At 39.6% G+C, this 27,999-nt stretch overlaps 2 protein-coding genes across 7 annotated transcripts in view; one reads left to right on the forward strand and one right to left on the reverse strand.

Annotated features, from left to right (window-relative positions):
• Positions 1-60: 60 nt before the first annotated feature.
• Positions 61-27,283, forward strand: DNAI7 (dynein axonemal intermediate chain 7). 5 transcript variants are annotated; one of them, XM_054078541.1, is made up of 16 exons: positions 61-95; positions 2,593-2,613; positions 7,919-8,000; positions 9,495-9,583; positions 10,789-10,890; positions 14,380-14,517; positions 16,371-16,517; positions 17,686-17,789; positions 19,275-19,554; positions 21,304-21,409; positions 22,993-23,159; positions 24,097-24,241; positions 24,638-24,852; positions 25,528-25,695; positions 25,927-26,040; positions 27,005-27,283. In XM_054078541.1, the coding sequence occupies exons 1-16, from the start codon at positions 93-95 to the stop codon at positions 27,281-27,283; spliced, it is 2,160 nt and encodes a 719-aa protein (XP_053934516.1). In that variant the 5' UTR covers positions 61-92. The 5 variants fall into 5 exon arrangements, with proteins under 5 accessions (XP_053934516.1, XP_053934523.1, XP_053934531.1 ...); XM_054078548.1 differs by having other exon boundaries at positions 24,731-24,852; XM_054078556.1 differs by lacking the exon at positions 25,528-25,695.
• A 58-nt stretch (positions 27,284-27,341) lies between these two features.
• Positions 27,342-27,999, reverse strand: part of IRAG2 (inositol 1,4,5-triphosphate receptor associated 2) — a 39,265-nt gene continuing 38,607 nt past the window's right edge. The window contains exon 39 of one of the 2 annotated variants that reach the window (XM_054078523.1): positions 27,342-27,991. In XM_054078523.1, coding sequence (XP_053934498.1) covers positions 27,748-27,991 — 244 coding nt within the window. In that variant the 3' untranslated portion in view covers positions 27,342-27,747. The remainder of the gene's footprint in view (positions 27,992-27,999) is intronic. The other variant, XM_054078531.1, reaches the window with a different exon arrangement.

Here is a 27,999-nt window from a genome sequence, read left to right on the forward strand (position 1 = left end):
GGCGGGGCGAGGCGGGGCGGTAGGGCGGACGTGATTGGCGGCAGCCTGCGCGCGGGAGGAGGGGCCGGTCGCCTAGGCGACGCGGCGGCGTCATGGTGAGAGCGCGCGCGGGGCTGCGGCGAGGAAGGGCTGGGGGTGCGCCGGGGCCGGGGGGGGGGGTGTGTCAGTGTGGGCGTCATAGGGTCATAGAGTCGTAGAACCACAGAATCATAGACTCGTAGAATGGTTTGGATTCGAAGGGACCTTAAAGATCATCCAGTTCCAACCCCCCTGCCATGGGCAGGGACACCTCCCACTACATCAGGCTGCTCAAAGCCTCATCCAACCTGGCCTTGAACACCTCCAGGGATGGGGCAGCCACAGCTTCCCTGGGCAACCTGTGCCACTGTCTCACCACTGTCATAGTGAAGAAATTCCTCCTTATGTCTAGTCTAAATCTGCCCCTCTGCAGTTTATACCCATTGCCCCTCATCCTATCACTACAAGCCTTTGTAAACAGTCCCTCCCCAGCTTTCCTGTAGCCCCTTCAGGTACTGGAAAGGTCACTATAAGATCTCTGAGCCTTCTCTTCTCCAGGCTGAACAACCCCAACTCTCTCAGCCTGTCCTCGTATGGGAGGGGCTCCAGCCCTCCGATCATCTTTCTAGCCCTCCTCTGGACCCGTTCCAACAGTTCCATATCCTTCTTATGTTGAGGATTCCAGAACTGGACACAGTCCTCCAGATGAGGTCTCACAAGAGAGCAATAGAGGGGCAGAATCACCTCCCTTGACCTGTTGGCCATGCTTCTGTTGATGCAGACCAGGATATGGTTGGCCTTCTGGCAGAGGTTCTTCACTCAGAGCATGGTGGAGCACTGCAGCAGCCCCCCAGGGAAGCAGAGATAGCAACAAGCCTGATAATATTCAGGAAGTGTTTGGACAGTGCCTTCAGACGCATGGGGTGTGTGTTGGGGGTGTCCTATACAGGGACAGGAGCTGGGCTTGGTGGCACTTGTGGCCCCTTCCAGCTCATGACACTCTGTGATTTTATGAAAATAGATTTCAGGCTTTGAAAACCTGAAGGGAAGAGTGGCTGGAAAGCTGCCTGGAGGAGAAAGACCTAGGGGTGCTGGTCCACAGCAGCTGAACGTGAGCCAGCAGTGTGCCCAGGTGGCCAAGGAGGGCAACAGCATCGTGGCTTGTATCAGAAACAGTGTTGCCAGCAGGTCCAGGGAACTGATTCTACCCCTGTACTCTGCGCTGGTGAGACCGCACCTCAAATACTGTGTTCAGTTTTGGCGCCCCTCCCTACAAGAAAGACATTGAGGTGCTGGAACATGTCCAGAAAAGAGCAACGAAACTGGTGAAGGGGCTGGAGAACAAGTCTTAGGAGGAGCGGCTGAGGGAACTGGGGCTCTTTAGCCTGGAGGAGAGGAGGCTGAGGGGAGACCTTATCACCTTCCACCAATATCTGAAAGGGGGGTTATGATGAGGTGGTTGTTGGTCTCTTCTCCCAGGTAGCAAGTGGTAGGATGAGAGGAAATGGCCTCAAGTGGTGTCAAGAGATTTAGGTTGAGTATTAGGAAAATTTTCTTTACTGGTGAAGCATTGGAACAGGCTGCCCAGGGAAGTAGTAGAATCACCTTCCCTGGCGGCATTCAAAAAATGTGTACATGTGGCACTTCGAGACATGGTTTAGTAGGCATGGTGGTGTTGGTAGTGGCTGACTTGATGATCTTAGAGGTCTTTTCCAACCTTAATGATTCTATGATTCTACAAAAGATCACCTGAAGGGCATGCTAGCTTTCCTGCAACCTCCGATCCCATTTCTTGTGCCACAGTTTATTGTTATTGCTGCTTATCAAGAAACCCGGCTGGGACAGAACTATAATAAAACTTTGCTGTTGGAATCATTCCACCATAACAGAGTTCTCTGTTTATCTGCACAGCCTGTCTTCTCCTTCGTCCCCTTTCATGACCCCACAAATGTCCTCACGTGGGTATTTAATCACACCAAAGTTATATAAATTCACATGGCAATAGCAGATATTGCCCAGAAAAGGTGATTGGGAAATCACATTAAGTATTCACTGTTAGGTGTTCAGCTTTCTGGAACGTGTTCTTATTTCCTGTAGTCATTTGGAGAAACCTTCTAATTAAATTTCTTCTCTTCGTATGTAGTTTCCCTGTGAATAAGAAGACTCCAACAGTGCTTCTGTGTTCTTCTAGGTCATCGCATGATGTATTTTAGTGTTATTAGGAGGAGCATACAGCATCAGTTGATCAGATTACATCTTTTGACTTAAGTTGTATCTCGAACTAAATTACATATTTGTTGTGTGTTGATTTTGTAACAGTGGGAATAAGTAGATATACTTCTATAACCACAAGTGCAGCCTAGCCTGAAAAATTATGGTGGTCTGGAGTCACATGTTAGTGGCTGATTTTCTGCAGTATTGAAATTATTGTTATTATAATTTTTCAATAGTTAATCTAATCTAATTTTACAGAATAGTTGTGTTTTCTAATTAGTCCTTAATACTCAATGCCCTGTTTTCTGATGCTCACTTTCCTTTTTTTTTTTTTTTTTTTCTTCACCTCTGATCTTCTAGGGTCCAAAAAAGAAAAAAAAGGTAGGTAGCCAGAAACACGCTGTAGTTCACACACAGCATTTTGACCCTTGCGGTGTTCCTCTAGACATTATGCCAGGACTATTCAGTTATTTTGGAAATTAAATTAGTAAAATTTCAAAGCACTTTATACTGAAATTAAAGTAAGCATCAGTTAGTCCTGGACTTAATGTCTACAAAACATTATTTTTAAGAGGTTTTCTCCTAATAAAGGTGCTGTGACACTGCAGTTGTATGCAAATATGCTTTTTAAAAAAGAAAATTGTGGGGCTTTTGTGTTTTAACCTGTATTTCTTCTGAGCCAGCTGGTCAGGCTCAATCAAATTTGAAAGAGAAACAGGCATCCCAGGACAATTAACTTATGTGCCTTTTGGAAGGAGTTCAAGTCATGTTCCTGCAGAACTACCAGAGAGAAAGTGGCGAGCGTGGCCGCTGTGTGTTTTGCTTGGCAGTGGATGTCTGGGCAGAGAGCCAGTGTCCTGGCTTTGAGCCGCAATCTGGACACAGAACATGATGGGTAGGAGGGACAACAGACAGAAGTCTGCGGGGAAACTGGATTGCATAAATTTATGGCCATGGCTTATTCTTAATTCAGTGATAATTACGTTATTGACCCCTCCCCCAAAAGAACACATGCAAATGCGTTCCTTGGGGAGCTCTGCGTCTCGGATTTGTCAGTACAGGAAAAGAATTTGACTAAAGAGTGATTATGAGCAAATCAATCAAGTGGATTTTCCATTTTCACTGAGAGAAAAATAATCTAAAAAACCTCTTTGTTTTTTAACTAGAAGGAACTGATTCTTTCCTGAAATATTAATGGGTAGAACTGTGGTTTTTACTGACTATTCTAAGCAAATTTTGCAAGTAAATGCTTTGGTAACAAGTGTGACAGGATTCAGGTTCTGAGGGGTGTGTGCTGGTCATTCACAGTAAGTTTTCACCACTGTTTTTGTTCAAGCTTTGTTATAACCTTTGTATTCTAAATTACATTTACATATGTACTCATTACCATGCAAAGTAGCATAAAGTGAATTGCTTTCCAAGTGGTTGTTTGTGTTTGAAAATGTACTAGTCAGAATCAAAATGTGAAATGTACTCACAGTACACTTTTTGAGAAATGGATGACAAAGATTCCCCTTGATTTCATTTCCAAGTTACCTATTAATTGGATTACTTATAATATTTATCAAATTATTATAAATACTTGGGTAGAGTTGGTGGGAAGTGTTTCTAACACCATCGTGTTCATTTGCAAGTGTTTGAACTTAAGTTCTCTTTTCTTGTCTCTCCCCGTCAGCTTTGTTGGACCTCTTTCTTTATTGCCTTATTTACACCGCTGCAAGATGGGCACTGTGCTGCTCTGCTGGTGTGGTACCATTCTGTACCCATTTCACTGTGGAAAAGGAAGAGTTGATTCCCATAGATGCCTTTGATCCTTAGTGGTTACTCACATTGCGGTTCTGTCCAGTTGTATTCTCTTGCTGACATTGGATGAAATTCATACTGGTTTAGGCAGTTTATCTTATCTGACTGAATCCTTGTAAGCCCTTGCCTCACACTTGTGATGATGTGAGGACTTGGGATTCAGGTTTCTGAAATCATAGAATCGTAGAATCACTAGGTTGGAAAGGACCCACTGGGTCATCGAGTCCAACCATTCCTAACACTCCCTAAACCATGCCCCTCAGCACCTCGTCCACTCATCCTTTAAACACCTCCAGGGAAGGTGACTCAACCACCTCCCTGGGCAGCCTATTCCAGTGCCCAATGACCCTTTCCGTGAAAATTTTTTTCTTGATGTCCAGCCTGAACCTCCCCTGGCAGAGCTTGAGGCCATTCCCTCTTGTCCTGTCCCCTGTCACTTGGGAGAAAAGGCCAGCTCCCTCCTCTCCACAACCTCCTTTCAGCTAGTTGAAGAGAGCAAGAAGGTCTTCCCTCAGCCTCCTCTTCTCTAGGCTAAACAACTCAGCAGCTCTCTCAGCTGCTCCTCGTAAGACTTGTTCTCCAGCCCCTTCACCAGCTTCGTTGCTCTTCTCTGGACACGCTCCAGAGCCTCAACATCCTTCTTGTGGTGAGGGGCCCAGAACTGAACACAGTATTCAAGGTGCGGTCTCACCAGTGCCGAGTACAGAGGGAGAATAACCTCCCTGGACCTGCTGGTCACGCCATTTCTGATACAAGCCAAGATGCCATTGGCCTTCTTGACCACCTTGGCACACTACTGGCTCATGTTCAGTCGGCTGTCAACCAACACCCCCAGGTCCTTCTCCTCTAGGCAGCTTTCTAGCTAGACTTCTTGTCTGTATCACTGCATAGGGTTGTTATGCCCCAAGTGCAGGACCTGGCATTTGGCCTTGTTAAACCTCATGCCATTGGTCTCAGCCCAGGAGTCCTGCCTGTTCAGATCCCTTTGCAGAGCCTCCCTACCCTCCGTCACATCCACGCTTCCACCCAGCTTAGTGTCATCTGCAAACTCGCTAAGGAAACATCTGCAAACTTGCTAGAAATGTAACATCCAGGTTAGATGCTTAGGTAAAAGATATGTCTCCTCCTCTTGTCGCAGTGCCTTGCCCTCTGAACCCATTCACAGTCCATATTTTCTCTATTTTAAAAAAGTGAACATTTGATTTAATTTAATTCTCTTTCATTTGTGTGTGGCAATGGCAGAACACCCTTGTCCAGCCAGTACACAGATATACCACCAAATGCAAGTAATTTGTTTTCTTTGAAATCTTGTCTTTTGTCATCTACACCTTTGCTTTCACCCTTAGTTTAGGCTGCTGCCAATCTCTGTTTTCTTCATATGCTGGAGCCCAAGCAGAATATTGTGATTTATTTTCTCATGTGTGCAAGAAAATAGGCTTATCTGTCCCACTTGTAAACAATAATACTGGCTGTGAATTAATTTTGCAGTTCCGTACACAATCAGCTTCCTTCTTTTTACAAGCTCCATGAATTTGTTTTAATTTGCTTCCTTGCCCATCGCTTCTTACCCCCCTCCCTTTTTTTGTTTGTTTTTAATATGTTTTTTTCAGGCCTTGTCTCTGCAGCATCTGCCTGCAGGAACAGCTCCTCAGTATCATTCCACCAATACCAAATGGAGTCAAGGCACATTGTCTGCAAGTTCATTACATGTGCAGTGCAGTGGCAATGTTACCTGTGTAAACACTGAGCAAAACTGGATAAAGACAATTTAGTCTTTAGTAACTATGCGCTTGGTGACTATTGCAACACTAGGCAACTTTTGCCTGCTGCATTAGCAGAAAATCAGTGGTTTTTTTCTTGTGTGTCTTCATTTTAAGTGCTGGTTTATAGTGACAATGCCAGCCTTACACGTTTGACCTTACGGTGTCAACACAAAAAGACATTGAACACAAAGCCCAAGCAAAATGATAATAAAAAATAAAAACCAATCCAAGAATCTTCCATTTTGATGTTGAAGAAAAAAGTGAGGGGCCAAATCCAAATCTTCAAATCCAAAGCAAATTATGCTTTCCATAGCCTAGCTGTTCAAGTCTCTTGAAGACAATGTGGCTTCATGTTCACAAATCCAGTTATTGTGTATCGTTAGAAATCTATGAATGCTATGAATTACAGCACAAAAATAAGTATTCTGTTTTGGTTAATTTGTTACATGACAGTAGGTAGGTAGGAGATGATAAGAGATAATGAATATATGATGAGTAGATGGTAGGAGTATAGTCAGGACCCCAAATTTTAGGAAAGCAAACTGGCAGCTCTTGAAGGAGTTAGTCAGTAAGACCTCTTGGTAAACAGTCCTCGGTTACAAGGGAACAGAGCTGGCAAATATTTAAGGATGCTTTCCATAAAGTGCAACAGCACTCAGTTCTCAGATGCAGGAAACCAGGCCGGGAAGGGAAGAGACCGGCGTGGCTGCATCAAGACCTACTGGTCAAACTGAAGAGCAAGAGAGAACTGCACAGGCAGTGCGAGCAGGGACAGGGAACCTGGGAAGAGTATAGGGACGCTGCCCAGTTTTATATGGAAGGGGTCAGGAAGGCTAAGGTGCAGCTGGAGCTGAGCTTTGCAAGGGAAGCAAAGAATAACAAGTGCCTCTACAGATATGTCAGCCAGAAAAGGAAAGTTAAAGACAGCATACCCCACTGGTGGATGAAAATGGTGACCTTTCATCAAGAGACAAGGAGAGGGCCGATGTCCTCAACAGCATTTTTGGCACAGTCTTCGCTGTGAACCACTCTCCTCATCTCTCTTGGGTCAATGGACAGCAAGTTGGGGACCAGGGGGGTAAAGCCCCTCCCACTGTAGGGGATGATCAGGTTCCTGACCACCTGAGGAACCTGAAAATATATAAGTCTCTGGGACCTGATGAGATGCATCCCAGAGTCCTGAGGGAGCTGGCTGATGTCGTTGCCAAGCCACTCTCTGTGATATTTGAAAAGTCATGGCAGTCAGGAAAAGACCCTGGTGACTGGAAGAAGGGCAACATTGTGCCCGTTTTTAAAAAGGGTAGAAAAGACAACCCTGGGAACTGCCAGCCTGTCAGCCTCACCTCTGTGCCTGGGATTTGGGGAGAGATTTGGGGTTGTTCAGCCTGGAGAGGAGAAGGCTCTGGGGAGACCACATGGCAGGCTGCTGGTACCTGAAAGGAGCGTACAAGAAAGCTGGGGAGGGACTTTTTCAAGGGCCTGCAATGATAGGATGAGGAGGAATGACTTCATATTGAAAGGGGGAAGATTTAGATTAGACATTAGGAAGAAATTCTCCATGGTGGTGAGGTACTGGAATAGGCTGCCCAGAGAAGCTGTGGGTGCCTCCTCCCTGGAAGTGTTCAAGGCCAGGTTGAATGGGACCTTGAGCAACCCCAGGTCTGGTGGGAGGTGTCCCTGCCTGTGGCAGGGGTTTTGGAACTGGATGACCTCAGTCCATTCCAACCCAACCATTCTATGATTCTATATCCCCAAATACATTTCAAGTTGTACAAACATTTGAAGTTGTAACATCCCCTTTCTTAGCAGATGCAGCCATTCAATTTCCACACTAAACCAAGAGATTTTAATATTCCCCTACAGTGGCCACGTTAAGGAGTGTCTAGCCTAGAATAACGTATTAATTGCATGCGCATATGTTGAGAGTCATGAAAATGAGAAGGAAATTGAGTCCAAGATGTAGATTACCATTCTGGAGGCTTTACTGACTGTGTAGAGAGTCTAAAATCTCAGTTCAGGGATGAGATTAAAATGGCAAAGTTATAGAAAGTGAATACCTCTCAAAATGTGTTAATGTAATGTTGCCATTTGTTTTCTTTTAATTTATTGGAAACATAAAGTCCGGTGGCAAAAAGGTTAGCAAAGCCGAACGATTGAGATTACAGAAAGAAGAGGAAGAAGAAAGGAGGCTGAAAGAGGAAGGTATCGTGCACTTTATTTACAGGATGGCACAAATTACTTATTTTAATTAAATGAGCAGAAATTAATCTCTCAAACTATATGTGCACCAACATCTCTCTGTTTTACAACTACAGGTGTTTCGTCCCTGTTTGGGCCAAATTCTGTGTTACTTGTTATCGCCTTCCACATCTCACTTTCCTACTGGAGTCATAGTCTTTTCTCTACTTCTACCATGATTAGCAGCTTGTGAAGGAGGATGGCTGGAAGATTAATTTTCTTTTTCTCTCTTACCTTTACCTTTTGAAATATTCTTAACAAGCTAGTAATGTAGTGATTTGTGATTTTTCTTTTTCCTTTTTTTTTTTTTCTTTTTCTCCCTCTCCTTTCTAGCCCAGTTATCAGTAGACAGGAGAGATTGTCTGAAAAGGACTTTTCCCAGAGCAGGCTAATAGAATGCTACTGCTGGCAGGGGGATAGCTGGTGTTCTGAAGAGGTAGCAGCTGGTTTTCTGAAGAGGTAGTAGATAGGGTGACTACAAACTAGGACAGATGAAAGTATAGTTTACTTGAGCTTATTTCTTTTGTCTCTACTGAGAGAATGATTCCTCCACTCACTTCTTCAAGATCTTTCTATTGTATATCACTGTATCCCTTAAAATGAAATCCCAAATGCATGACGTGAGCTGCCATCCCCATCTGAACGTGCCTACTTCTGCAGTTTAGTATCACAACCCCTGCCTGAACATCAGACCCATCCTGGTCGGGGTTTGTGCATGCTGTGATTGCCAGTGGATGTAGTAGCAGCTTGGGTAAGTACAGGCAGATTTTAGAACTGTCCGTGCTCTTGCCTCTATACAACACAGATGTATCTGAAATGATTTGCATGTAGGCAGTAACATTCTAGCCACAGTTTGGGAACATCTGGATTGATGGATAGTCTGTGCTATCTGAAGCTGAAGGCTTAAAGGTTGAAATCAATTTTAGTTTTCATATGCTCTCTGATTTTCTAGTCCCTGTGGCAGCAAAGAAAAGCTAAAAATGTGATCAGGAGTAGCTGATCCTGAAGAAGATTTCAATGAAGCAGTAACTATAAGACTGAAATAGTGACCAAAGTTTGGAGGAAAGGAGAAGACTAACTTGGGACTGAACTACTCAGGCGGTTTCACCATAGACACTGGATTACGAACCTGGGCCTGTTCAAGCTGTAGATAAAAAGGAGATGGCTCTCCTTCTACTGTTTCTGAGGGAAAAAGGAGGGCTTGCTGATCTTGTCTACACTTACATTGTCACAGACTGATTGGGGTAGCGCGTTTAGTGGTGTTGTTTTAATTCTGTGTGTTTTAGTACTGTGATTCAAAGTCATTTGGGTTATTTGCAAGATTTCTGTGCAATATAATATACACCTTTGTGTTGCTACTTGTTGTGTTTGTTCTGTCGTTACATAACTAAAAACCAGTTTGTCTGATTTTATAAAGCAAAATATAATTATACTCTTGATATATTTCCCAATCTTCAGAGGAAGCCCGATTGCAAGCTGAACAAGAAGCAGCAAGACTTGAAAAGGAGAGAATTCAACAAGAGCTGATGGAAAAGCTTATGGCAAAAGTTAGTTTACACTCACTACTTACTGAGCAATTCTAATACTATTTCTAAACTTGTGACAAGGTCTGTAAAACATTATTAATTTAATGTAAGAATGGATAGGGATTTCCCTATGTTCTTAGTGTTGGAAACAGTGTAGAGGAAATTTTCTAGCATCAATAGATTCAAATTAATAATGAAAAATCTAACTAAATCACTGAGAAATATTTCTGTATAATATCCCACAGGTTGAGTAGGTAGTGAGCTGGATTAGTAACTAAATAAAACACAATACGCATCAATTCAAGAGAAATGGTGCTGAGCTTTTTTCTGTATTATTCTTTCACTAAGCCAATATTTAGTTTAGTTTTGCTTTAATTCAGAAAAATTCTCAGAGACAAGATAGTCTTGCCTGTTTCTGATACATAAAGATGCTGTGGTTAAACACAGCATCTAACTTTTGGGATATGTGATACTCCATTTTGAATAAATACTTCTTTATTTTCATTTCCACTATACTTTCAATTGGATATATTTTTTGTGTTCCCCATAACTACATTCAGTACAGTTGTAGCTAGAAAATTTTGGTATAAACCCTAGAAGTGGTTACATATTAGGATAGATGCTTTGATTTGTATGTGTACATATATGTATATTTGTGTAAGGGTGTGTATTTCAATATATATATTTATTTTTCTAAGAACACTAGAACTCAGGAAAAACCCCTGATTGTTAATACCTAAATAATTTTGTCTTTTAAAAATAAGGAGATTTACCACAATTTATTCTTTTTTTTTCCTTTAGGAAAAAGTCACTCTTACCTGTGCCTTTTGTCTTTCACAGAATGTTTTCTTCCTCCTAGAGAGAAGCTAAATTAAAAATAATAGAAACTCTGTGGAAAAAACATCACCTTTCTCACATTTTTTATTTTTCATCAGCTCTCATTAGACATAGTTCTAGGATGATGATACGGAAACTGTTCGAGTAGGAGGTTAACAGTCACGTGACATGTTTGTCATATGGCTCCGCAACTGGTGTGATGGCAATTACATACTGCTAAATGCTGCAGTCTTCTCATTTAAATGTTTTATAGAAGAGAAAGTTATCAGTGTTTGCATTTGTTTAAATGATAACTCATTCAAATATCATAATTTTTTTATATATACGATATTTACCAGTAACAAACCAGTTATTTAACTCCTGTATTTGATATGTATGTATTTTAACAGGAACAAGAACGAAGAGAGTCTGAACTAGCAGAACTTCATTCACTGGAACAGAAGTTTTTGTCTGCACAACAGTGGAAAACAGATTATAGAGCACGTGCAAAGGTAAGCTTTCTTTCCAAAATCTGCCTAGTGCTGCAGAAGACTGACAGTGAAGAGACTATGTCTCAACTACAGGATCCTGGAATGCTTCCATTCTTGAACTTAGGTGTGTGCTATGACTGCATTTCAAGTTCCATCTTAAGGTAGTAACTGGCCATCCTCACTCTCTTCCGTTTTCTGTACTTTGGTATAGATAGAAAAGAAACACACGCAAAGAGAAGCCTGGCTGACTGACCAAAGTATTAGAGCCCTGCAGCTTATTGTAGCAGTTAAGAGGAATTATAGTTTCATATGTTCTCCTATTTGTCTGTGTGAGCTGAATGCAGGCAAAATGCAGGAACAACCACAAAGCCACAGATAAAATGAAAAGAATAAATTTATTCCTATTACCTCATAATCTGGGTCAAAACTGAGGTCTGTACACAGCAGAGGGAACACAAATTGGGAATGTACACACCACAGAGCTCAGTCCTTGATTAGGGTCTGGGTAAGCCCTGAACAGCACCTAGGCAGAGAGGAATATGCAAGCAGAATAATGCAGGCACTATAGAGCTCCGGCATTGCTAGCAAGTGTGAAAGCATGAGTGCAAACTGCTGTTTTTTTCCATTTTTTATCAGGGGAGATCACAATCTTTTGGTCTTTTTCCTGCCAGAGCTGGAATCTCAACATTTTATAAGGCCTTGGGTTTCACAAACCTGTGTTATCTAAATATAGGAGCTCTGCTTGTTAAACACACAAAGCTCAACAACAATTAGTACGGTATATGTGTTTTTCTACATCCCAGCTGCAAGGTCACTTAAACATCCTCTTCTCCAGTCTTCCGCTATATTCTCACATTGTCCTTCCTTTTCTATTTGTTTAATTCATTCTGCATTTTAACATTCCTTAAAAAAGCTCTACCAGAGCTTAAAAATGGTTTTGTAGAGTTTGAGACCACTGACAACGCTTGTTCGGGTGGTTCCTGAATATCATAGGTCACCATTCAGAGAGAGGATGGCCAGAACTTTGAAGGACACAGTGCAAATCTGTGTCAGCTGTCAGGAACTGAAATACATGAAAATGCAGCCAAGAGTTAATGCTTGCAGTTTAGACTAACATACATGGTGGTTGAATATAACCCAATATGCCAGTAAAGTTATATTTTAAATATCTAATAATAAAGTATGTAATACATTAATAGAACATTTCAGTCTTGTAAATCCATCAAACATCATTCAGTAACTGTCTGACAATGATATTTGGTCAGTTTGATTCCAGGTAAGGAACAGACTTGTAGACACAAAGATTTTCACCTTGTCTTGTACAAAGTTCAACATCTGCAACTAACCCTATAGCTTGGGAACCAAGAGTGGGAGGGGAGAGACTTTTTAAAGCCTCTGTGGGGCAAATTTAGAATCATAGGATAAATCATGATAGAAGGGACTTCTGGAATTCATATCCTTCAACCTCCAGCACAAAACGGGGCAAACTCTGAAGTTATGTGAAGGTGCTCAGGTGCGTGTTGAAAATTTCTAAGGATGAGGATACCATATCAGTGGACAACTTAGTTGACTGCTTTATCTCCTTATTGTAAAAATTTTCTTTTAAATCCAACTAGCATTTCCCATGTTGCAGCTTGTGATCTTTACCTTTTTGTCATGACACATCATCTCTGTACGCCTCTGGGAAAAGTTTGTTTCTGTCTTTTCTGTAACCCCTCTCTGGGTTCTGGTAGATTGTATTTAGCTCCTTCCTTAGCTTTGTGATGCCTCTCCAGATGAAGAAAGCTTGGCCCTTCTTCATGTGTTGTTTCCTCCAGTACCCTAACCATCTTAGTATTCCTCTTCTGGACTCTCCAATTTACCCCTCTTCCTCTTGTACTGAGGGGCCCAAAACTGGATGTGTCGCTGCAGATGTGGCCTAGGAGCCCCGAAGAGGTTAAAGTCGTATGGTCACTGGTTATGTTCTTCCTGGTGTAACCCAGTGTGCCCTTAGCTTTCTTGCCATGAGGATGCACTATGATAACTTCACAGTTACATCTTGACATGTTTGGATGATTTTTATTACCTGTTTCAAGTGATGACAAGCTCTGTCTTTATTATCCTTGTGAACAAGAGACCCTATTGGCCATTTTAAAAGGGGACGGTTATTGTTTATGGATGTTTCTCAAGAGTATTTCTTGGAAGGAGAAATGGTTTTTTTTTTTGTTTTGAAAAGTGATGGCAAAATATAACTATTATTTTAAAAATAAGTATTCAAATAAAATATCAGTAAATTAAGGGAAATACCAGTATTTATATTAGTCTGCTGTTAAGAATATTTAGAGCAAAATAAATATACCAAATGCTGAATTTCCACGTCTATTTCTGAACAATTTCAGTTCAGATTAACAGATAAGTTTACAAACTATCATGAAATTTATCCCTTCTTTTGAAGAACAAGTACTGTTATTTTTGTGGATGTTTTCCTGTTGGTGAAACTGAAGCTTTCTTTGAAGTGTGAAGATGGAAAAAAAAATAATTGGATGTTTTAATTACAGGAGACTAATCAGTCTTTTATACAGGAGTTTCCAGTCCACTGAGCACTCACCTCTTATTGTCTATTTTTTTATGCCAGTGGAAATGATTATGGAAGTAGTTGGCAATGCAATTGGACAAACATTTTTGCTTTAGAAGATCCATTTTACATTGCAATGCGGTCTTCAGTAATACTGCGTTATTAATCTTCACAGTAAACAGGAAGGCTCAATGTTTCCTTAGTATCTTACTATATGGGTGAAAGAAATTACATTACAGGTGATAAATTGGTCCCATGAGCCAATTTTAGGGTCATCTGTAGAGTTAAGTGGGTTTAGCCTGTTGAAGATATTTTTTCTCCTCCCCCAACTGTAAGAATGACCAATAATTGATTTGAAATAAAATTATTTTTTAAAAAAGAAAATATCTAGGATTTCCCATTTGCACCAGAGGTTTCTGTAACAGCAAATTGGTGCTGCTAAGGAGGAGGGAATCTTCTACAGAGGCAGAGAAAGGAGGAATAAACATGTTGCAGTAGAAGGCTCTTAAGCAGCTTTATTGCCAGTGTAGGAATTTTCAATTTTGTTGGCAGTATCTGCTTTGAGAACAATCTGCCTGTTCCACCTGCACCGGTTCCTCATTTGTGTTCTCAGTCATTTATTCTTTCAGTCCCTCACTTGTGGCAGGTACTGAATTCATTGCTTTTGCAGACAGGCAGGCTCTGCCTAGCAGAACAGAAACTGCTGATAAATAGGTAGGTATAAACAATGAATATTATATGGGTGGCCAGAAGTATCTTAACGTGTTAATATCAAAGTAAAGCATTTTTTATGTGGCATAGTGATAAGCCAGATGGTGTTACTGTCATATTTAGATGCAGGTATGAATGCATCACTATAATATATTTGTCCTTCAGAGTCCTCTTTTTTTCTCGTAATAGTGATAGTCATTTGCACCACATGCCTGTATCTGTTTTCCTTTGAACATTTCCTGTAGTGGGAGCATTACCTTAGTTGTGATGGAAGTCCTGACCCAACTGTACTGCAGGAAATAAATACTTTCATGAGCTTATGGCGTGAAGATCAAAATGAGAACATTCAACTTGTGATGAAGAAGGGGGAACTGCTGCTAAATGTAAGTGTTAAAATGGTATTTTTCAGTTTAAGCTTACCGGAACACATACTTAACAGCCCCTTCCCTTGTCGTTTTTTTTCTTTTCTTTTTTTTTTTTCATCCAAATGACTGAAATTGGCTATAACCTTCAAAACCCACAAGTTTCCCTTCAGTTTTTACATTTTTTTTAATTATAGATTTATTGTTAACTCTAAATAGGATTATTATTGACTTGAAATATGCAGTGCATTTAAGGGATTTATGTGTAGTCCTTCTACACTGAGCTTTAGTATTCCAAAATCCATCTTCCCTGCTGTGTACACTTTAAACAGTCTTGAGCCAGAACATAGAAGCTCATGTCATACCTGGATACTTGAGTGGACAGCAGCCTTCTTATGTAACACTTAACAGCCAGTGAAGTGCCATGTAAGAGCAGGAGTTCCCAAAATGCAGCCACCAACCACTGACTGTTTGTGAAGCAATTTTACACAATTTGTGGCTGCTCTGTAAATGTAGGAATTTATTTTCATTTACACTAACTTTGTAATGATTTTTCAGAAAGTTAAATTAGGTCTGCCAGAAACTGGAGGTGAAAGTTGCATGTGTAGTACAACTTCTGTTGGGCTGGTTTGGTTCCAAGTGTTAGATTTCCTGTCTTGCAATGCTTGCTGGGTGCTGCTGTTTTCATCTTCTGCATACTGCCTTTTCCTGAGTCAGCAGGGAATGTGCTGGTGCTTTCCAAGAATTTCAACAGTTAACTCCTACCCTTCTCTTCTACCCTGCAAGCCAGGCAGTTCCCCACTTCCATCCCTTCTCAACATCCACAAATACACTTCTTCCCATCCAACACTGAATCAGTTACAGCTACTTCAGATACTGTAAAAGTATTCTACCCTGGACTGTAGGGCTAACACTTCTGGTTTGCCCCTACTGGAAATGCAAGATGATGTCAAAAAGATTGCCTGTCACCTCTTGGCCTGAAACACTTGAGCATTTCCTTCCTGTTCTACATGTTTTTAGAGGAAACTGTTAAACGCTCCAAATTGTGAAATCATTTAGCTCGTCAGCTCAGAGTTGACAGGAATGACCTCACTGTTGAGGCAGACCGTGTTAAAGGTGCAATACAAAAAAGGCAGTAGCAGTTACAGTTCTGCTGCTGCTTTGACACACCTTTAGTGAGCAGTGGCACTGTGATTCCACAGGGCAAGAGGAAGAAGAATCTGACATGTCTGAAGGGAAGCATAAAATGTAAACCGATCCTCCCTTTGTCTCAGTGCTGCAGGTCCCTTTGGCCAGCAAGGAATGTTTTAGTTCCATACAAGCATTTACGTATGAAGATATTAGCACATAGTGGAAGACAACAATGTAGTCACAGAGTTCCAAGCTTCACGCTAAGGATTGTTCTGAGAATTAAAATATAATTGCTATATGTCTTCCTGGTTTTTTTTTAAGATTTCATAGTTGAGGTTATTACTATAGAAAGTACAGTTCCAAAATAAAACTGTAAGCTTTTAGTTAAAGCCAATACTTGACCAAAAGTTTCTTCATATGACCAATTGGTTCAATAAATGATCTATTTCATAAGCTAAGAGTTCACAGCCCACAAGTTAAGGAATGAAGGAATTGGAACGGAGGAATGAAGGAAGGCAGACCTGACCTTGGAATTTCAAGCACTTTGCATGGTTGACTGTCTATCTGATAGTGCTGGCTTACTGCAACATCTAGATACATAATATAAAAAGATTATCACTGCAACCAAGATAAATTTAGGTACAAAGGAAGCAAGCTTGTCTCATATTTTATGACAGAACACACAGTATGTTAAGGCTGGTGTTGTTAACAGAGATGCTTTTCCCACATATAATGTCTTCTAGTTGATTGAGAAGTTGCAGTTTCTTTTATTGGACACACCACCAAATGAGATTACAGAAAAAGAAACAGTTCAGTACCAGGAATCTATTCTGGAACTGCGGAATCTGCTTCATCAGAAGTACAATGGAGCAACAGAACTCCTGCTTAAAGTAAGTAAGACTTACTGTTTTGAATTTGTGATTTGCCCAATGCACATAAGGTTAGCTACAAGTGTCTTGTTGTGATGGTTGGTTGTGTTTGTTCTTAAATTGTCATGGAGATTAGTATTTCAGTTTCCAGATTTAGTATTTGAGATCCAAGTTATGTCTATAGCAGATACCAGACATGTTTGTTCAAAACCCCTTGCAAATCTTAGCCTTAGAGTGGAAATTCTCATCATTAAGACATTTAATATTAAATTATTGTGAGATTTTGTGAGATTTGGAGATTTAGAAAATGCTGTATGAAATTTGTCCCCTATTTTCTCTCATTGATTTAAATTAAAGTTCATTGACTGTACCGAAAGTATCAAACGTGAAAAGCAGATCATAGGGTTAGCTTGTAAACATTTTTTAATGCAAGTTAATATGACTAAAGTAGTGTTTAAACTGAGGTCTTGGGAAGAGTAAAGATTATTTAAACTATAAAATTAAAATGTACTTGGGAATCAGTTTTCTAGGTTGCGTGTATAGATAGTGATCTTGCTTGCTATTTTTAGTATATTAATCATATATGTAAGTATTTTTAGCAAAAGAATATTGCTAGAGGAAACAAAAAATAATAAATAAAGGAAATAGTGAACCAATTGTATGTTTATTCACAGTCAAAATCTTCTGCAGATTAAGAAATGGTAAAGTCTTGTTTGACTTTGCTGATTTTAGGATTAAACTCCTAATGTAATTATCATTTCACAAGTTACAAACTGACCAAAATGTAAAATGCTCTGTGTAGTGGCTGTGGGATAAGAGTGTTTTATTCCTTAGGAAGTCCTTGTTTTTTTTTAAACTTACCTTAGGAAATACTTTTGAGGGCACATGATTAAGGGAGAGAGGCAGTACAATTGAAAAGATAGTGTGAAATCCCATATTTGGCAGAATTTTGACTGACGGAGTTGATGAAATGAGAGGAAGAAAAAGAATGTCCTTTAGATTTTTACAGAGAGTTGAGTTTATAGCTGTCATATTTTAGTACATAGGTAAAACATACCTGAGCCTGATCTGGTGTATTTTCATTCCTGCGTGGCTGTTCTTATTTTTTAAAGTGTAAATGTAAGTACAGCAAAGTATTATGAAAAAAAAAAAAAAAAGAAAAATTAGTTAATTTGTTTTTCTTTTGTAGACAGCTAATATGTATGAAGATTCTGACACTGGAAATATGCAGGCAGTCATAAAGGATAAAAACATTACTTTTTGTATTTGGGCCAATCTGAAGAAAAAAGTAAGGTACAGCATACTGAAATTCTTAATTTAAAATCAGGCCTGGCCTTGTCTATCCAAGTCAAGTGAACACAAGAGCCAGTTTCTCATATTATTTTTCATGTTGAATAGTGTTTATTTTACAGACTTCCAATTGATGGATTTCATACCAACCTGTTGCTAAGGAAGGTACTGGTTATCTCGGAGTTTTATTAAAGAAACAAGGGTGCTTTATATATGGAGATATATGCATAAATATTTTTATCTGTTTATATGTATATAAATATATATATAAATAACATTCATTTCTTAAAATGCTACAGTAGAACCCCGTTACTGCCAGAGCAGTTTTAAAAGGAAACCAATAAAACCCATGCAGAGAACTGAAATTCCACTGGAAGTAGTGTTTCCTGCTGATGCATTAAAATAGGTTCTAAGCTGTTACTGTTTCTTGCAAAGTGGTGAATGATGCTTTGTGCTCAGGTTTCTGTTAGAGAAAAGATTCTAGAACCTGGAATGCAAATATCCCCTACAGTGGGTTCTAAATCTAAGATTTTTTTTTTATTATTTGATTACTATTTAACTGATATATTTTTCAAACCAAGATTTCTGAATGGACTTCCTACTCTCACTATGCAAATATGAGGAATAAATTGGTAAGAGGACTTTGCCATAACTAAGGACCTGTTGTTGTAAGCTTTGCTAAGAGAGCTGGAAGGCTGGGTCCTGAGCAATGTCAGACTGACCTACAGGAAGAGCCCGTGTTGGTCAGGGTTAAAGCCTATTGTTCAGCTTAGAGATGCACTTAGAATTTTCAGTCAAGAATTGGTTGAAATGCTGCTTTACTAGAATTCCAGTATGTGTGACTACCTAATCTTATCAGAAAAGAAGTATTATTTGAATCGTTCTGATTTCGGCTGAACAGGGATTGCAATGAGCAAGAAACTTCCATATCTGATGAAAGAACTCAAGTTCACAGGTTAGGCACTTGATTTGATGCAAGTTGACCTCCTATTCCTGCTTTTAGCCTATTTCCCACACTGTCACAAGGATCAATAGCTGTGTAACACTGTTGATTGTGAAAATTACCTTTTATATTTGAGTATGTTTCTGGATTTTATGTGGAAAATGCTGAGACTGAGGTAACACAGGCAACTGGTGACTTCACCTATGCAGGAACTTGCCCATTAAATTAGTCCAGTTTACCAGGAATGTACTATGTAGAAGAGCTGCCGACTGATTATGCCTCACTGTCATCCTATCAGGACCTTTATTTTTGCAGCTCCTGATGTCCTTAATGCAGTTACAGTTTTTCCAGAGGGGCTTACAGGCAGCTGTCAGTACAAGATGGGAAGTGCATTATGACATCCCACTGTATTTCTTAAACTGTGCCATGTGACTAAAGGGAATTTGTGTGAATTTTAGTGTAGAACATCAATTTGAATACTTATGAAGAAATATAAAAGGAAGTGCTGCCAATCTTTATTATTATTTTTTAACTGTTATTTACAGATTCAAAAATCACAAGTTTTGTGACGCACAGCATGGATTTGATCTTCCAAAGTCGCTGGCTGTGAGCAGTGTTGCTATTCGCATATTGCATACTCATTATGACCACGTATCTCCACTTTGGCTGCAGTGTCAGAGTGTGCCAGAATTGGAAGTCTTAGATAGCAAAGAGTTAATTCAGCATTCAAAAGACAATAGAGAAGAACCAGAAGAAGAGGGAAAGAAAGCCAGAGAAGAGCCTAACATGTCCACCGAAGAAGAAATGTGGTCTAATGCAAGAAATGTAGGTAAAAGAATCTCACAAAAGGATGTTCTACAAAGCTGCTGTTGTTTGAGGCCCTCTTGCAGTACAACAGCTTCTTGAAGTGTCTGAGAGCACCAGGTTCTTAAATGTTCTATGGAAAAATGTGGCTTGTGTTAGTACTGTGCCATAGATCTTCTTGAGGGAATGGAAGGGTGAATGGCCAATGATTGTTGTACAGAAGGTAGAAAATTCTACAAGATGTCGTAGCTGGCATGTGCAGTTGGCATGCCTGAGTTGGCATTGAGTTGGCAGTTTAAGAGTAGGGTCAAACCATGAGGAACGTCAGGTGCCTTTGTGAGATATTTGCATAAATGTGTGACGTGTGTCCGGATGAATGGATTGTGCTTCTGAGAAACTGACAGCCCCATAAAATCACTGCAGGAATCTGATATTAGGAAAAAGTCGTAGTGTGCAGAGTAAGATTCAGTTCAGCAGGGCATGGTTGTGCAGTGAAGCTTTGCCACTGGAGGGCCTTCCCAACACTGTTTCTGTTTGTGAATTCCTTTCATCAACACTCTTCAATGGAATATGCTGTCTGTAGGTGTTGTGGAGGTTACTTGTTTTTTCATTCTTCTTACTGGGTTTGTGTTTCTCACTTTCAGTATCATCCATGACCTGTAGATAAATGACTTGGGTTCTCAATCTAAAATTTCTGCACAAATAGCAAAACCCTTGTGGTTTATGCCTTGTTAGTATGTTTGTAGCAATGTTCTTTGCCTTTGTCCTTTCCAGTCCATGACACTTCAGTAGTGATGCAGTTACCAAAATTATGTTTTCTTCATTCCTTTTTTCTTTTTTTTTTTTTTTTGCATGAACTTTTGGCAGTTTTCACCTACATTTTTCAGACTTTCTCCAAAGTCCTCATTTCACTTCTTCTCTTCTTTCCTTTTCCAGGTCTCATTCTCTTTCTCTTAATCCAGTTTTGTGGATTTTCCTGTTACATCTGAAGACTCTACTTCTCTCAGCCACTGCAGTCACTCCTCCTGTCTGGCTCTGCTTTGAGTTCCCCCCATTTATATGCGTAAACACTTCTTTCTCCTCACCTTCTGCCTGGTTTCAGGAGATGTATGTTCTTCCCACGCACTAGCACAGCACAGGGCACAGGAGGTGCCTCCAAATGGATAGCTCGTACACTGAACTGACATTTGGCTACTGCTGGGCTTCCAGAGGAGTCTGCTGTGACAGGGATGAATTCATATACAAGTTGGAAATTTGGCTGGAAATCTAGGGACATGTTTTGAAAATAGAAAACAGTGTGAGAAAGGGAATAAATATCATGGGCAAGGCACAGGCTAAGGCTGCAAATGGGGGTTCTGGCAGAGTTTCAGTACGGCTTTGGATTCAACATTGGCTTAAGTTTTCTTTGTGTTGCTCTTCTAGCAGTAAAGTCAGCATAAACAGATTTTTTGAGTGCACACATTGCTAAGAAGGTTACATTCACGTATGGTACTTGGGGAGCTCAAGATGGAATTTGCTGTGGAAATGAAGTAATTATTTTATGTTTATCTCTCTCTATATATACAGTTAAAAAGTTGGAGAGTATCTTTAATCAAAGCGATTTTTGCTAACTAGGTAGAAATGTTTTCTCCTGAAACGCTGCAGCAAGATTGGTGCAAGTGTTGCTGGAGAAGTGGGACTGTACTCTTTCTACTTGGGCCTCCTTGAAGGAGGTGATACCCTATATTGTGTCTGGCTCTGATGAAAAAATGCCTTCTGCTTTTTGTATAGAATGCTATCTCATTCCAAGAAAATAGCAATAAGACAGCTGATGTAAATGAAATAACGGAGGAGGAGGCTGAGAAGAAATCAGAAATCTTGGACGTACCATCAGAAGGTATTTGGTTAGTTTTTATGTGCAGCATTACAAAAGTACTTACTCTAAATTTTTTATTTTATATGTGGAAACACCGTGATATAGATCTCTCTGTGAATGGTACAAAGTTTATAAAGATATTGATGTTTTGATAACACTTGAGTTTTATTGACTTTTCCATTAATGATTGTTAAATGCAGGGAGAAAACAGGACAGATAGGAAAATGGATTTTGTCCCCTTACTTATTTTAATTATTTTATTTATTACTTATGCTTATATTAATGTACATGTTTATTGTGTTTATGTACATTTGTGTATTATGTATACATTTATGTGTGTTTATAAGTGAGACAGCCAGTCTTTATGAATCTGCCAGGCTGTACGGTGAGACTGTCTTCCTCAAAAAGAATGATTCAAACGCGCGTAACATTAGGTGTTCGTTTAGCAGAGATTTTCCTCAGTATTGCTTAAATGTGTACTTAAAGCAAAAAAGATGCTGATATGCTTTGCAAAAAGAGGAACTAACACTGTTTATCTGTCCCACATAAGTTGTTACAAATTTCTCCAGTGTTGTTGTTTCCTTTGGTTTAATAAGAGTGAATTTTCTTGTATGATGAAAAAAGGTTTTTACTTCCTGTAGATGTTTTGTTCAGTATGACTGCAAAAGGACTTGAGGTTGTTGCATGAAGTAAAATAAAACTTCTGCATATCGCAACTAAATCTGACATTATAAAATTAACACCATTTTCACTTGTTTTTTAAAAAGCTTGAAGAAAGCTTATATAGATATTTGTCTTCTTTTGAGATTATCTCACTCTCTAAAAGCAAATTTCATAACACTTGGAGTAGCTGTTGTTACCATATTGAACTCTTTTTCTTGATCCATGTCAATGGTAACTTCTGTCCTTCTTCTGTAGCATCCAGTGCAATGTTTCATCTGAGCTCAGGGTTTTTTTTTTTTAAAGAAAATATTTCTAGGCATTTTTGTCCATGACACTGATGCCCTCTAGTAATGTTTTCTAATTAATTAAAACTTAAATTCATACATATATCTAATGTGTACATAGTTACATATAGAAAAAATAGGAATGTTCCCTTTTATCTGAAAATTTTGTTTCATTTCAAATCCCTCTTGATCTTCATAATGTCTTTTACCTTCAGCATGTGACCTGTAGGTGCCTTATATCTTTCTTTAATTACTTCATTTCTTTTCGTGCCAATACAATCTTACCAAACCCACCCAGAATCTCCTTTGTTACATATTTGTGAAATCCTTCTGTGATTAATGATGTGACTCATTTTGTCAGTAAAACCTTGTTCCTTTATAAAGCATTTGAATTGACTACAAATTTAGAGCAGAATTAATCTGTTAAAAAGCTCAGTACCAAAACAAGAAGTATTTTTCATAGTCCATCTGCCTCATATTTCAATTCACTGTTAGAAGAGTCAAAGAACACCAGTAGATGGTGCTGAAATGCTGCAGAGTGTAAAGCACTACAAGCACGTGGGTGTTTTGTGCAAAACCGAAAAATAATAGAAGTGGGCAATTTAGTGTCTTAGTTTAAGCACCAAGTCAGCTTGTATTGTTTGGTTATTTTTTTAGTTCAGAATCCACCGATGCAGGAGGAGACAAATGAAAAAGAGGAAGTGATAACTGATGAAAACATTGTTGATTTGCAGCAGTTTGTACCAGTGGGTGGCGTGTACCACATTGATGCTCTGCAGCTTCCACCTCAGGTCAAACAAATCAAAGACTGGAGTATGGTGGAGGTAAGTGAGGAAAGAGATTAATTCCTATGCACTTTTCCACCCTGCCATCCCTGAAGAGCTGTTCCTGAGGTGTGTCATCACCATACAAATGCAGTGTGCTTAATTTCTTGAGCAGCAAACCGAAGGACGAAGTTTTCAAATAATTTTTTTATTACATTTGGCCAATTTTAAGAGCAGTTGTAGGGAGATGATCAGCCTACACCTAGAGAGGCATGTGCCTGGGCAGTGCCCATCAGCATGGCTAGCATGGATTGGCATGCTGGAAAAATGCTCATGGCCAAAGAAAAAGCAAAGAGAGATGCTCTTAGTTTTTCACATGTGAAAGGTACAGGTAAAAAGGGTAAAATTACTGCCAATACAGCTCGAGGCTCTGCAAGATATTTGAGGACTACACTCAGTGTGTTCTAGTTTTCCCACTCATGGAACCTGATGTGGCATTAACCTACATAACGGTTTTTATTGTGAAGCCAAAAACCTTTAACAAGTGAAATTCCTGTGCAAAGAAAGCAGGATGGTGAGCAGATCGAGAGGCACAGGTCTTCATTCAGAGCTGCGCACACAGACCTGCATTAGCAGTTGTATGTGATCTCTCTCATTCCCTTTAACACTGTGGAAAAAATGGAATTGTATCTGCTTTTGCCTCCCATGTCCTCGTGGGATTTTTTGAGACTGTGGATCTGTTGAAAACTGACTATACCTGCTGTGCAGCACTGACACCTACAGCACGTGAAGGGTTCAAAGACCTATTGGTAGTCACCCTTCTGGTGACTTCAACATTGTAGTTGGAAATGTACAGTATTAGCAAACCATTTATACTAATAAATTTTAAATGTTGGGTTAGGAAACTCTCCGGGCAATTAGGTGGACTTAAAGAAAAACATAGCCTACTGCATTTTCTAATAAAGATGTTATTTGGCCTTTTCTTGTCTTGCCAAAGTTACTCGATGTTGGATTGGAAGCATTCCCATATCCCACAGAAGAGGCTGAAGATGCCACACATACAGCAATAAAGATAACCCTTAGGCTTTCTGACAATGTGATGTATTTTGAGGATCCTGTGGTAGCCCGATGGGATGCTGCAGGTATGAAATTAGGACATCAATTTATTTTAAGTATGAGTAACAGAATTTATACCCGAGTTTGACTATTTACAGAATCCAGCTGCAAAGAACAAGAACCAATTCAGAGCACAGAAGTAATTTAGGAACATCAGTGCTAATTGATTTGGGTTTTTTTCCTTTAGTTCTGTGTTGCTTCTGCATCATATGTAATAATGGACTGCTGGTTGAGTCTTTTTACTCTAGTTTTTTAATAGGAATAGAAAAAAAACCAAACACCATTTAATGCGCTTGCTATTTTATCTTAACTATCAGTATTAGCTAACCTAGGATATTTTTACTAAGTAGTTCTTCCCCAGAACATATCACAAGCAGAAGCTTTATGGATCGTCTTTGTAATTTTGCATCCCTTTTGTAAAGGCGAACAGTGGAGAACCGATGGCATCAGCAATATAAAGTATGAAGCACAAGAAAAGAGTATCACCTTTGAGATGGGTGCCTTTTATACCATAGGACTTCTTCAGGATGCACATCTCAACATGCCATATCGTGCATGGGAGCTGCAACCTACTGGTGTGGACGAAGCACTACTTACAGTTACTACAGTCTTTGCAACTGTTCAGATACAAATTAAGGTACTGTAAATAACTTATTTTCTATAAATATTTGAAGATTTTTTTTAAATATAGAATTTTTACGGTGTCCTTGAGATGCTTCTGCAAGAGCTATTTGAATCTCACTCTGCACCAGTGAAAATGAGTGAGGATCTCTTCCTTTATAAGTACTGTAAGGAACAGTATTGGTGATTTAATTTCAGTTAGTTCCCGTGAACTGGTCAGAAGGAAGAATCTGTATTAAAAGTCCAGGAAGTGCTTTGACATTGATTCTTCCTTACTGAATTCAAGACTGTTTCACCAGCTAGAAACTTAAAAATTGTTCCTCTCTCTTCTCAACTATACGAAGAAAATTAAAAGCACTTCAAGCAACTAGCACTAGTGATACTCATTCCTTCTAAAGGTTCAAGTTATGCATGATTATCCATATGCTCATTTCTGTATAGATCAGTTCAGTAACATGTGTGGTTTTTAAAAAAATCAGTATGAACACAAGCATGGAGCAGTAGACCAAAGACATTTCCAAAATCCTACAGAAAAGTGGCTTTCTTCAGGATACTTGAATCAAAGTTTACAGCCCAGCAGGGTAGATTATGTACACAATATACAGACTAGCAAAAGTGTTACTATTTGAAGCCTGAAGCTTCAAAATAGCTTTCATGACCAGTAAGTGCTTTTCACTGGTTTGTACAACAGGGTAACCAGTGCATGTTGTATTCAGTATTGGTGGAAGAGAAGGATGTGCTGTCACACCTGACAGGAAAATGGATAAGTCCTGTTGAATTAAGAACAGTTCTGAAAAAAGCTGGTGTGAATATTTTCCCAGGAGAGTATTCTCACAAGTATATCTCTGTAAAAAAAAAGGTGAGTGCAAAACCATATGATTTCCCTCTTGCTTTTTCCACCTATTTTTCACTTAGGTAACATTTTCTCGTATGAAGACCTGTTGTGCAGAATCAGCTGGCAGGTATACAAGTGTTCTGGCAGCTTAGCCAGTGGATTCCAGTTAAAACAAGCTTTTTCTTCCTTTTGTATGACACAGGGAATTAGACTGAATGATATACATATTTTCTAACTTGTACTTTTGTATTGCAGGCTCCTCTAGCAGAAGTTAGGGCATATCAACAGATGGCACTGGTTGCATCTGCTTTTGCCTTTGCCTGGAGCAAGTGGAATCTAGAAGCAGGTCAAGAACAAGTTGTGTTCAAGGTTTGTGAATTTAGACTGAACTAGAGAAAAGCAGCATAGAACCCTATTGCAGTTAAAGAGACAGACTTCCGTAAGTTACACTCATCTCAATGTTGTCAACCTGCTTATGCTCTTATTGCAGCAGCTTGAAGATTTGAGGTTGACTAATTAGCAGCACTTAGGTCTTGTGTCAGTAAGACTTCAGAGCCTGCTTCTCCATTGTTTCACATTTGTGAGATCTCTAATGGGACACCTCTCAGTAACAGATGCTTGCTCATGTGCTAGGGTGTATAACTGATAGATCACTTATTGAGGGTTTAGCCAAGGCCAAGATGATAGAGATGGATGCTAGTTTTCATGAGTAGCAGCCTCTTCTAGCTGAATAGCAATATGATCTGCAAGTTTTATTAGTATCTGGAAATTTCTTCTTGTCCATATGGGTTTTCATTTGTTCCCTACTGTAAAGTAGGGGAAAAGCAAACTTAAGTGTTGATTTGTTTCCATCTGTGAACTAAACCACATGTGGTTAAAACTTCTCCAGACAGAAAAATACTCCGAGTTGTGCTTGTGGACACGAAGCATGTCATACTACTGGGAGAGCTTCAAGATTTCAATCTCTTGAGTTAACCGTGTGTGACAAAAATATTTAGCCTAATGCTTTGTCCCAGGGAGCAAGAATTAAAACAAATTAATGCTCCTAGCTTAACATCTCTCCACAGGAGTCAGGAGCAACAAAACCCGGTACTAGAGTGGCCAAACTTTGCATTTTATAGAGGCAAAGTAGATGGAAGATTTTCGTGCTGGTACAGCATCTGTTACACAGTCTCCTAGGAGAGCTAATATTTTAGGAGTTCAAAGCAGCACCTTGGTTTTCTTCTGTGTTACACTCAAGAGTATATTAGAATTTAGAATTTCATACTAGAATTTATATTCTGTCAGTGTCATGGACATCACCTTACAGCACAGTTCTATTTTTCTGCAACAGGTAAGTGAGCATCTTAAAGCAGATTCTGTCAAAGACGAAGACTGGTCTCTTTACCTGTTTAATGGTAGGAAAGCACAAAAGCTCAAGATCACTGAAACCAGTGAAGCTTTTTCAGAAGAGCTAGAAGAAGATTCTGAGTTTCACTCCACACTCTACCATGTGCTTAAGGACTTTGCTAGCAAAGAAGCAATTGACAAAGTGGAAGCAGCTGACTTCTTGTTTGTTGATGGTGTATATCAGCTACTGCTTGCTATGAGACTTTTAACATACTCTTCTTAGATACTGCATGCTTTCCTTCAAAACTTTATTATCAAAAGCTTTCAATAAAGTTACACTTCAAGCCTTGAATCCTTTTCAAATCATTAGAATAGCTTCTATGACTAAAACACAAACATTTCGGTTTTGTTACAGCAAAATAAGTTCTTTATTCTCTTGTAGCTAGGCCACTTAATCGTATTTATTATTAGCCATGTCCAAAATTACTAAGTGTTCTGTTGTAAAACTGAATGGAACAGAGATCCACTTTGGTACTTGTAAAGATGACTTTTGTCAGAACAAGGGGAGGAAAAACAAAAAGTATTTTTCAATTTCAAGTCATGCTTTAAAAAAAAAAAATCATCTCACCCCCAAAACACCCACAACCCAAAAAACTGACTGAAATCTATAACCTTAAATACATTAATCTCAGCTTTTCATCCTGTCATCCAGAACCTGGAAGTATAAGTACAAAATTAAAACCTTTGTTATACTGGGGGTGGTCCATTGTGTTGGAGTCCTGTATATGGCCACAATAATTGCTGTAGTGAAGTCCAGGAGTCCCCAGTCCCGACAGGCGCTGCGTCTGCTGGTCTTTGAAGAGACAGCCCAGTGAGGAAGCTTGTAAGAGCAGCAAGCAGTACCAGGATGGAAACAGAAATCCAGAGAGTTTTGTTAGCGTTGGAAAAGGAAGTCTTGAAGTGGGATGCCCACGATAACATTAAATTGTACCTGCACAG

Source organism: Cuculus canorus, chromosome 1, assembly GCF_017976375.1.
Source record: "Cuculus canorus isolate bCucCan1 chromosome 1, bCucCan1.pri, whole genome shotgun sequence".
In the NCBI taxonomy this organism is placed as follows: domain Eukaryota; kingdom Metazoa; phylum Chordata; class Aves; order Cuculiformes; family Cuculidae; genus Cuculus; species Cuculus canorus.